This window comes from Mytilus galloprovincialis, chromosome 1 (assembly GCF_965363235.1).
Source record: "Mytilus galloprovincialis chromosome 1, xbMytGall1.hap1.1, whole genome shotgun sequence".
Taxonomy (NCBI): domain Eukaryota; kingdom Metazoa; phylum Mollusca; class Bivalvia; order Mytilida; family Mytilidae; genus Mytilus; species Mytilus galloprovincialis.
Genome location: NC_134838.1, coordinates 117,975,320 through 117,987,332, shown reverse-complemented (window position 1 = coordinate 117,987,332; position 12,013 = coordinate 117,975,320). Strand labels below are relative to the sequence as shown.

General features: G+C 32.1%; 2 protein-coding genes across 3 annotated transcripts in view; both read right to left on the bottom strand.

The window, feature by feature from the left end:
• The window catches only part of LOC143054309 (eukaryotic translation elongation factor 1 epsilon-1-like), a 228,125-nt gene that overhangs the window by 40,816 nt on the left and 175,296 nt on the right, over window positions 1-12,013 (bottom strand). The gene's annotated exons all lie outside the window — the stretch shown is intronic.
• The window catches only part of LOC143054136 (uncharacterized), a 33,380-nt gene that overhangs the window by 17,782 nt on the left and 3,585 nt on the right, over window positions 1-12,013 (bottom strand). For both annotated transcript variants that reach the window (XM_076227057.1, XM_076227050.1), the window contains exons 2-3: window positions 5,825-6,394; window positions 2,354-2,419 (exon numbers count right to left, since the gene is read on the bottom strand). In XM_076227057.1, the coding sequence (XP_076083172.1) occupies window positions 2,354-2,419; window positions 5,825-6,394 (636 nt within the window). The remainder of the gene's footprint in view (window positions 1-2,353; window positions 2,420-5,824; window positions 6,395-12,013) is intronic.

The window sequence follows — 12,013 nt, the reverse complement described above, 5'->3', positions numbered from 1 at the left end:
TCAGAAAGGTCAACTCATTTTGCCAGTTTAGTAAAAAAAAAAAAGACATTATATATATATATATATATTGTTGAGTTAGATTACTGACAAATGAAAAATACATTGTGTATAAAAATAATAATATAACATCTACACACGCTTAAAAACACGTGTCTCATGTCTATCTCTAGATTATCCTTCCGTGACAAGGTAACACTACGACTATTGAAGTTATATTTTTATATAGCGGATGTGGTCGAGTGGTCTAGAGCGCTGGACATGAGGCTAAGCGATTGGTGCTGTAGTGTATCAAAGGTCGGAGTTCGAATCCCGCTGAGGGACGAACAAAAAATTGTCAGTAGAAAATCTAACTCTAACACTGTTTGGAGTAATTTTCAGACTTATATATATATAAATTTTTGGTTCATCCCTCGCCGGGATTCGAACCCATGCTACTGTGATATCGTGACACCAAATCGCCTGCACTGCAGCCGTCCCGCTAGACCACACGACCACCTGGGCTCTCAAAAAAGAGCTTTCGGTGGGCATGTGTTACCTTTCCACGTCAGTTTTAATCTAGCGGCGTACTACAGTACATGATATATAAGGCATGAAGATGTTATTGTTACAGATCAGCTAAATTATCTATAGTAAAGGATCCTACAAATTAATGTAAGATACAGTCACAGAAAATAATTATATTCATAAGTACGTCTGAGTCAGTGACAACCCTACAACAGATGTATCCATCGGATCGCCATCAATGATGGTGATACATGGCTGTGTACATAATGTATATACAACTCGTCTAAACATCAACCCAACAATGTTAGATCTGTAAATTTGCTTTATATATATGTGTGTGTGTCCGACCTTAGCATGTAATGGTGATGGATATGCACATCATATTTGCCTCTAGACGTTAAAGATCCACCAACCATTGAAATGAATATGATTTCCCCAAAAAAAGTTTCATACTTAAGTACAAAACAACACTAAACGGAAAATCATGTCTATAAATATGGGGCTTCATCAGCTGAAATGGAAATGACTGTACCTCTCTGTCCTACGCCATTGTATTCTTCTTTTTTTTTTTTATCTTTGATGATAAAAAAGGCAGCTGCATTACTCCTTTCGGCAATATGTTCAGGCCCTTATTCATATATGGTTTATTCATTGTAAATGGGTTAAAACACTTATCAAGCAGAATTTTATGTTAAGTAATACTAGTATATAACTTGTTTGTTTGGTTGGAGTTGCTGCAAAGATTCTTCCACATGCAGATAATGGTCTTATATATATACATGAGGTGGTGGATCTAACACCTCAATGTTTGTCCGGACGTCGCCCCACTAGATTATTTCTGAACGGAAATTGGGAATGTGTCAGAGACAACAACCAGACCAAACAGCAAAAACAACCGAAGGCCACAGAGGGGAGCCCACACCCAAAGACGTGCTTCAGCTGGCCCCTAAACAAAAATGTGAATTAGTTCAGTGATGATGGAGGACATACTTAACTCCAAAACATATAAATGAAGTAAAATTAAAAATCATTCAAGACTAATAAAGACCAGAGTCTAAAACCTAGATTTAGAAATGGACTGAAGAAGTTAATGAATTATAATTTTCCCAACAACTTTGTGACATCAGCTGGAAAGTAACAATTGTGCTATTTCAAAGCAGGAGGTCTTTTCTAGGACGAGCCTTCAAAAGAGTATAAAAAATACCAATTGTCTGAGAATGCATTATAAAGACAACTATAGTTTTATATTGAAATTTACTCCGTTTCATAGTCTAAGTTTAAAAAAAATAAAATTATATCGTTATTATATTAAGTCTTTATACTAAATGATCTATGTATCATATCAGTTAAGTTTTTTACTTTAGATTTATTTTGTATTTCAAATTCTTATATGAGTTAATAGATTTTTTTTGTGTTTGAAATTATTTATATAAGTAGATTTGTTTGTATTTTAAATTCTTATGAGTAAATATGTCCAAGCACTGTAATTACAAAGCCGAATACAAATAACGGGATTCAAACCTTCCCTTCATGAAATAAACAATTTCAGTGTGGAAATTGAAATTAAATCCTGGTCAATTGGCAGGAAGTTAAGCTCTATTACATAAACGCATTAAAAACATAGAAATTATACAGACAGATGTATTGTTTCTGGCTTTCTTAAGAAGCGAAAGATTTTGTATGTGATGTATACGATACCATATTGATTCTGAATACCACACAACAAATTCACTTAATTTAACCATTCCTATGTTGATAATTATCCTATGATATATATATATAGCTTTGCAATCTGCTTAAGGCTTACATAAAACAGATTTTTTTTAATTTCATTCGTGTAATGACTTACTTGAAGGCGAATACAGAATGCATGTCATTTCACTGGCAAACGAATCACTGCTACGGGGCAGTCGATCTGAAAATAATAAGAGTTCATCTGTATCTAAGAGTTTAGGATGTCAACGAAAGAAAATGCCTGCACCAAGTCAGGAATATGACAGTTATTGTTCTTTCGTTTGATATGTTCGAGCTTTTTATTTTGCCATTTCATTTATTTGAGCTGTTGATTTTGCTTTTTGATTAGGGACTTTCCGTTTAGAATTTTCCTCGGAGTTAAGTATTTTTGAAATTTTACTTTTTGCTGCTATTTTGTAAACATTGTTGCGAACATTATATAAACAACGAAGATATAATCATTTTTACAAACTCCTTGTTTTATTTCTTATGTCCCTATAATGTCAGAATTGCCAAACTTAGGCGTGAAAGTGTTCTGATCTGTAAACATTATTTTCTTTGCACCTATGTTTCAATCTTCATTCAATAATATCTTAATATCTTGTTTGTTCCGAATTACTGTTGATGTTTTTATAAGTGTTAAAGAATGAATAATCCGGTTGTTCGTATAATGAATTACAATCAAAGTTAATTATCAGAAATATCTTGAAAATCTTACATGTGAGTCAGAATCAATTAATGTAGATCGTTGAGATGAGAAATTTGCTGCAAAGTAATTAAAACTGAGTGCAGTAAAAAATAAAATCACAAAAATACTTAACTCCGAGGAAAATTCAAAACGGAAAGTCCCTAATCAAAAAGCAAAATTAACAGCTCAAATATATCAAACGAATGGACACCGGTCATATTCCTGACTTGGTTCAGGCATTTTTCTTAGTAGAAAATATTAGATTAAACCAGGTTTTAAAGCTATATAAACTTCTCACTTGTATGACAGCTGCTTAAAATTCCATTAGTAACAAAAGATATGTGAAACAAAAAGATATATAAGGTAAAAATGTCAATAAAAGAGGTACAGCAGTCAACATTGTGTTATTAACTAAATCACTATAAAAACAAACACATACAGGAAATATGTAAACAAACATTTTACCATGGCACTATGACAATGACGGGACGTAAAACATTTCGTTTTTGTCAAAATTATTAAAACAAAAACAAAAATCGGATATATCTATTTTAAAAAATGTAGAACAAATCTAATTAATTGGTCTGAATTTGTAATAGGTCTTTTTTCAAAGGCCTGTATCTTTTCATCTTAACCCAAATTCGCGTTATCAAATCTTTCATTTTTTAAGAATCTTGAAAACATTTTAGTGTTTTTGAAAATGTTCTTTGAGGTTCGGACAACATTGTGGTGTATATCTTAGTGCAAACATAATTTGATGAAAAATTAGTCATGTACATTATAAATACATGAATACATGAATACGATAACGGATTAATGCAAAAATTGAAAAAGGAGAACAGAGATGTAGTCTTTGTATAAATACATTTCAAATACAAATAAATACAATTACAGAACTGATATTAAAATGAGGAAAGGATGACGAATCTATATGAATAAATTACATATGTTGAACACACTAAATCAAATAAAATCATTATTAGATGATATGCGTGTCATTATACACATAAAATGTTAGATCAGGGGAAGAAGAAGGACAGTATTATAAGAGAATGAATTACTTTTTCCGTTGAATAACATTAACGGAAATATTTTTTTTTTTGCACTAGTGGCACATTTCGACTATAAATGTCACTTCGAGGCTGAAATATTCGAAAATCGTAAACATATTCAATAGATAAGAACTCAGTATTAACCGAAAATGGGCCAAATCTATAGCTAAAGATAGGCTAGGAAACATTGTTTTCCATAAGAAAGATATATTTCTTTGTTTAGAGTAATATTAAAAAATGTGTCGAACAAAATTTTATTTACACAAATTTTCTTCGTGCCAGAGCCAAAGACCTGGCTACTTGGCTACTAATACTTTGGGACTAAAAGTCCAAGGAGGAGTAAATAGAGTATCAGAATCAAGAAAGGGTGTATTTCTGTTGAGGTGACCAAAACATAAACGTTTTGAGTTGATTAAAACAATGAGTTTGATACAAATTTCGGACACTTTGCTTAACTGCTTTAGGATAACTTTTTTTTTTAACTAAAACCATAAATCTGACCACATACTATATAGGCATGGCTCAATGTTGAATAGCTTATGGTGCCCTGTAATTTAATACTTGTCTCTTTGACAATCCTGTATTTAAACAAATATGAAGGTCAATAATGTCATACGATGCAAAACATAACAAAAGTCATCAAAGATACCAGGATTATAATTTAGTACTCCAGGCGCTTTTCGTCTACATATGACTCATCAGTAACGCTCATATCAAAATATTTATAAAGCCAAACAAGTACAAAGTTGACGGGCATTGAGGATCCAAAATTCCAAAAAGTTGTGCCAAATACGGCTAAGGTTATCTATGCCTGGGATCAGAACATCCTTAGATTTTAGAAAAACTCAAAGTTTTGTAAACAGGAAATTTATAAAAAAAAATGACCACATTATTGATATTCATGTCAACACCGAAGTGTTGACTGCTGGGCTGGTGATACCCTCGGGGATGAAACCTCCACCAGCAGTGGCATCGACCCATTGGTGAAAATATTTATCAAAGGTACTAGGATTAGAATTTAGTACGCCAGACGCGCGTTTCGTCTACATAGGACTCATCAGTGACGGTCATATCAAAATATTTATAGGGTCAAACAAGGACAAAGTTGAAGAGCATTGAGGATCTAAAACTCCAAAAAGTTGTGCCAAAAACGGCTAAGGTTATTTATGCTAAGGATAAGAAAATCCTTAGTTTTTCGAATAATTCAAAGTTTTGTAAACAGGAAATTTATAAAAAAAAAAAAACAATGACCACATTATTGATATTCATGTCAACACCAAAGGGTTGACTACTGGGCTGGTGATACCCTCGTGGACAAAACGTCCACCAGCAGTGGCATCGACCCAGTGGTGTAAATAGTTATCATATTTGCTGGTGCCAAATCCTCCCCTTTTCTTTTATCGTACAAAGGAACTTACAAGACTCATAAAACATTTTTTTTAGTCATAAGAGTTATTCTTTAATTAGTTATCAAAGGTACCAGGATTATAATTTAGTACGCCAGACGCGCGTTTCGTCTACATAAGACTCATCAGTGACGATCATATCAAAATATTTATAAAGCCAAACAAGTACAAAGTTGAAGAGCACAAAACGTGCGTGCCAAAAATGTAGAATATATTGTATCTAGCTTGTCTTTGGCAGCAATAAATATGATATATATTTCATGAATGTTTGTAAACAATTTGGAAATTCTCTTTAGAGTATTTGTTCTTTGATATTCAAAATCTAGTAGGTTTCATCAATTGTTTGATATTGTTCCGATGAGTGCGACAAATATAAGAAAAATTGGCTCGTTACACCATGTATATCAAATCTGTACAAATATGAACTTCTATAAACCTACCACTTCCTACATATCTGACAAAACAAGGGAAGAAATCACTCTCTCTGGCATCTAAAAAACCCAGTTGTTGCAATGGTTCTGGAATCATACAATCCTTTAATAAAACTACCAACATTCTTTGTCGATATAAACTTTTTTCTGTCAAGTTTTGTAAAATTTCTCTGAATTCTTTCCAAGCCGTTTTTACATAATTTGGTGTTAATACAATAACTACTCGTTCACTGAGCATCGCAGAACATAAAGCACTTTGAAAAAAGCTTAGTTTATTTGCATTTTGAAAGTCTCCATAAGAGCACTTGTAATTATATGGTTCTGACTCAAGCTTGTTCATAATACTGCACACCCATAACTTATCTTCATTACAGTGGGAAAAAAATACATGATATCGGTATAGTTCGTGCAGATCCGGAGCTGACAAGGAAATGTCAAAGTCCAAACTTTCACTATAGGTAATTGTGTCGTAAAACTTGGTGCCAAATCTGTAAGAATGTTCCGTGAGTGATTCGTCAATGGAACCTTTTCTCCTTAGTTCTATATCATACTGACTGTCTCTCATTAAGGATACTTGATCTGAAAATATGGAATGCATAGAAATAACAATAGTTATGTGAATACAATTATAATATAAACAATCTATCCATTTTTTACGAGAAAATATATAGTTTTCATGTTATATCTTCAGCCATCAAGAATCCGATTGTTATATTTTTTTAAGATTTATTTAAAAAGTAAAAAGTAAAATTATTTATTATTTAAATGTAGTTCTGTGGTTCATTTACTCAATCACGATAAGTTGATTCGTAAAATATATCTTATTATCTTAAACTTGTTAAGAAAATCGTAGTCTTAAACTTGTTAAATGATGATTTACAATACTAGTCAATATAAAAAAGAAGAACTTGTATGATTGCCAATGAGACAACTGTCCACAAGAGACCAAAATGACACAGACATTAACAACTATAGGTCACCGTACGGCCTTCAACAATGAGCAAATCCCATACCGCATAGTCAGCTATAAAGGCCCCGATATGACAATGTAAAACAATTCAAACGAGAAAACTAACGGCCTTATTTAAATAAAAAATGGCGGAAAAACAAATATAAGTTGCTTTAAGCAAAAGTAAGTAAAAGAACATACATCGTCGGGTCAATGGGGATTCAAAGATGCATTATTTTTTAGGTTTGTTTTCCTTCTTTTACTTTGCTTTAATGACTCTTTTCAAATTTGCTAAGGGACGTTTTCAACAACAATTCAATCATAAGAATTGCTTTACGAGTCTGAGGACACTACAAATTTACATTACCGAAATTACAATGCCTTTCTTGTAGTCAGTTGTCTCAATGGCAATCATTCAAAATCTTATCATTATATTGACGTATTTCTAGATCGGTGTTGAGCCCATAACCATTTGAACCGTTAACAATGTACTTTACATAACAGATCACCATAAGTGACAAAAGTAGGACATAAAAAACGCTGCTGAAAACATATCGGATTAAGACTATCTGCAACAAACATAAAACACGCACCTGTCGATAATTTTACATAGAGACAACATCAGTATACAGCAATATTATTGAACAAAAGCGACATCTCATTTGATATATTATTACTGATTCCATCTTTTCTCGGTGGAAATGTTTGTATTTCATCACTTAAATCGTCTGACTGGGAAAATATTTATATTAATCTTCATAGGAATCCACATTAATTTTCTTAAAGGTTTCCTTTATTATTTTCTTCATCATTTTCTCCTATTGATCTCTTGTGAGAAATTAAAATGATCTCAGATTTCCCTAGCGATGAGTATTACTTCGTTTTTTACATTTCATAGTTACCACAACGGTTGATACGCAAAACTTCAATTAGACTGGAAGGTACCAACGTAACTAGTTTTAAACTCTTGTGAAAATAAATGAAGTTCTCGAGAAAAGCGAAATAAAACTTGTCAATGAAGTGGATATTGAAAGATGCATAACAAAGTGAATAGCATTAAAACTACTTCTTTACAGATTTCATTTAGCAGTCCCTCAAAATTACAACGACAAAAATTTCACACGTGTTCAGTATCTCTTTGGATAACAACTATATGCGTTTGATTAGCTTTTGAAAATGTAAAATGATGCAAGACGTATCTCTGTCAAGTAATCAACCGCTCCTCGCTCGCTCTCCAAGATTTTAGACATTGCAATAACACAATTTTCAACGAGATATCCATTCCTTTCAGGATTTACAATCAATTAAGATTTTTTTATTAACTTAGGTCCTTACGGTTCATCATTGTATTCAAAATTTAGTTTATATAAAGGACATGTTTCAATGAAAATTTATCATTTAAACCTCATTATTTCGATTTTTAGGGAACGGTATTATGATTTGCAACGAAATAAAAAATGATAAGAAGGGGGAAAGTAAATAAACTCATCATAGATACCAGAATTGAAATTTTATATTTACGCCAGACGTGTGTTTCGTCTACAAAAGACTCATCAGTGACGCTCACATCAAAAAATGTTAAAAAGGCCAAGTAAAGTACGAAGTTGAAGAGGAACGAACACTTTTTACACGCAAAAAAATAGCGTAGGAGTCATGAACATTTGATATAACTGACCATTTATCTTATTCGTAAGTTTTTTGCATTGTACTTGAGAATGCTAATTTTTATCAATTTATGCTGCTATGACAGTCATGGTATTTTGTGAGACTAAGACTTTCTTTCACTGCTTCATTATTATTCAAGAAAAAATTCAATGCAGACAATATGACGCCATTTTAGTTGTCTAAATCGATGACAATAGATCACGACAAAGCACTGTCATTAGCAAAAACCATGACTGTATATATGACAATTAAAGCCAAACAATAACACTTTATCAGAAGTAAAAATGATTGTATAAGCGAGTATTAGACTCGGTCATTATTCCATCTCTTAAACAAGCAAACTTATTACAGATAAATCAGCATGTAAATATTATGCTAAAATAAGAAATTACAATAAATGAGAGACAAGTTCTTAATAATTCTAAATAAAATCCTACGATTAACATTAGATCATCGACAAGTACTATATAAATTCTACGATAAACATTATATGAGCGACAGGTACTTTATGAATTCTACGATTAGCAATACATGAGATCAAACAGTGAAAGGGTTGTGATCGATTCGTGCTCAACAAAAGCCTGTATACCATAATTAAAATATTTTAACTGCGGTCGCTTATTACATTGTCTTTTAGTTTTCCTGCATAACAACTGTTAATATTGAAATTATGGAAATGATCATGTTGCTAATGCCGTTTCTAAGAAATAAATTTGAATTTGTAGGAAACAAGTGTGATAAATAATATCAAACTTACTCGAACGAAAGTAACAAGTTTTCAGATAGTAGTTTATTTTCATGGCTGAAATAAAAAATATGTTGGTTTGTTTAATCAAACACAAATTGCTACTCCACACAAATATTTCCAATAATCAGTAACATGAAATCAGATTTTTTCTTCACTGTTTTTTTTTTGAAACTTCTTAAACGATTTAAAATGAAATTGTCTATATCATTAAATCAAGATTGCTTGATTAATAGATTGTTGTAAGCTTTGAGTCCAGTGGCAAATAATTTGTACAAATTCAGGAAGAAAAAAACTATTAACACGTGCGTTTAGTCCCGTAAAAAGGACGTGAAAATTTGAACTGCAAAAGAGAAATGAAAGTATATTGGATAGGGGCATACTCTTTGTCGTTTAGCTACTGATCCAACAAACTGTTGTTGCAAGGCTGTTCAATATGCAGAGATCGTGGAACCGATACTTTATGCCAATAAGAAACATCAGATATTATGTGCCTATTCAGGCGTTCCTGCTTATTAATTATTTCAACAAAACGCCTGACAAATTAGCAATAACTTTAATTAAACGTTGACTTCCTGCAGATTTGAAGGTTCTGGTCTATTTCTTCATACATCCCTTTATGTCGTATTAATAATTTTGTGTTAATTGGAGCATTTGCTTGAATTGTAGGCTATTTAGTTCACCATATTAGCTGCAATAATTGTATTGTGTATCATCAGTGCTTACTCGGTTTTAATTAAGACCAACAAACATCAAATTTGATGGGGTGGCATAGTAACTTACAAAATAGATGACATGAAAGGTACATCATCTACTTGCCATTATACATCATGTACTGACTTACAACCTCAGATTAAGCCATAACATTAACCATCAAAAGATATATTTATTGTGTAGCCTAGGTGATCGAGTGGTCTAAGGCGCCGGATACGGTACATGCGGTGTTGCCACGATGTCACAGAAACACGGATGGATTCGAATCCCTCTGAGGAAATAACAAAAATTAATAAGGATTTCTGTAAAGGAGTCATAAATATAGACATAAGAAATGTGTCCAAAATGCAGTGGTATCTGTTTATATGTGTCCAAACTATTTAAAGACGTGATATAATAATATAAAAATACAATTTGTCTTAAATATTCAAGTCTAAAAGTATGCATGGTATGTAATTTTTAGGAATTTTATAAAGTATTATTTTTAAAATAATAGTCCAACAGTGCCTGGATTAATTTGATAATTTTAAGACATGAGCTGTTCCATAACATAAATTTCTTGTATCTATTTAGTAGTTTAGTAGTTTAGCAGTTTCCTTCTTTTATTACAAGTCATAAAATGAAACGGACAAAACCAGACACCTGAAATGATATTACTTTTGTATTTTAAAGCCAGCCACGCTTCTATAATTGGTAAAAACATGATAGTAAAATGGTCATTAGACTTAGGAAAAATAATACAATAGAAGTGTGATTTGGTTATTGGAAGAAATAATAACTTTCTACGTGCCTTTGGTAATTTGTTACACCCTTAAGGATAATTTGTCTAAAATAGCCAGTTATTTTGTTGTTCTATTTGCATAATAGTCGTATCTAATCAAAACACAGCCGTAGATGGGGGTCGAATATGCCATTTGAGATTGCAGTCAGAGGTTGATAAGAATAAAAGGACGGGTGGATGAAATTATTTTTAATGTCCGGTGGACTGATTTTAACTTTTAAATGCATACCAAGACAAAAACATATTAAGATACTTTGCTTAAAACATAAATACTTCAGGAGATAAATATACATCTTGTTGGTGCCACTTCCAGTTTTAATAGAACAAATATCTCCCCAAAATGTGTATGGTTCCCCCAATGGTACGAAATACATCATATTTTGTAATGTTTCTTACAGGACTACAACTACTGTGTATCTTGTACAGTATGAATAGGGTAAAAAGTATAATGGTGAGTCAAAACAATCGTTTCACAAACGTAGAATCGGCCGTCGAATTACCATGAATGATAAGTCAGACTTTCTTCTCAGGGAAAAGATAATCACTCTGGAAAGATTTGAGATACAAAAATTAAAAAGGTCCCCACTTCGGATTACTGAACAGTTGTAGTTCCTTTCACGCAGTGCTAATTACGGCAACTAAATGGCTTATTTAAATTTGGATGCATACACAAATGTGCAGTATACTTTTGTTTGATGTTTTTGAGCTTTAGATTTTGCCTTTTGATTAAAGACTTTCCATTTTGAATTTCCATCGTAGTTCGGTATTTTTGTTATTTTACTTTTCCATTGTAAATGCTTAATTTATATGAATTTACGCAAATTTAGGATTACACAGCTTGGCTCGGTTTTTAATTTGTATTGTGATCAACAATTTTTGAGAAAAAATTAACATAGACGTTTAAAATTCATTTTGCATCATACTGATGAAAGATATCTGCTATTAGAAATACATATTTTTTAATCTAATTAATTTGTTGTGCAATCCAGCCCCATCGTTACAAAAATCTTTGATAGTTTTTTGTGTATTATACTTCGTCATGAATTTAGTCTGATAAATTTAAGATCTGCAAAATCATTAAAATACGTTCTTCCCTGAATGAGCTTCGAATCACTGCGCCATAGACTACTCGACCAACTAGACTGTATAAAGAATAGCTTTCGTTAGTCTCGTCGAGTTTTCGTGCTTCACGTAGGGTTGGGACACAGTATATTTTGGCAAGTACGGTTTTATAGCTTGCAGAACAGTTGTAAATTTGTTAGTTTTAAAGGATGATAATTACTGTACTGTCTATGCAGTCACATCAATATCATTTGATATCATTTATGTCCAACTATGAAAAAA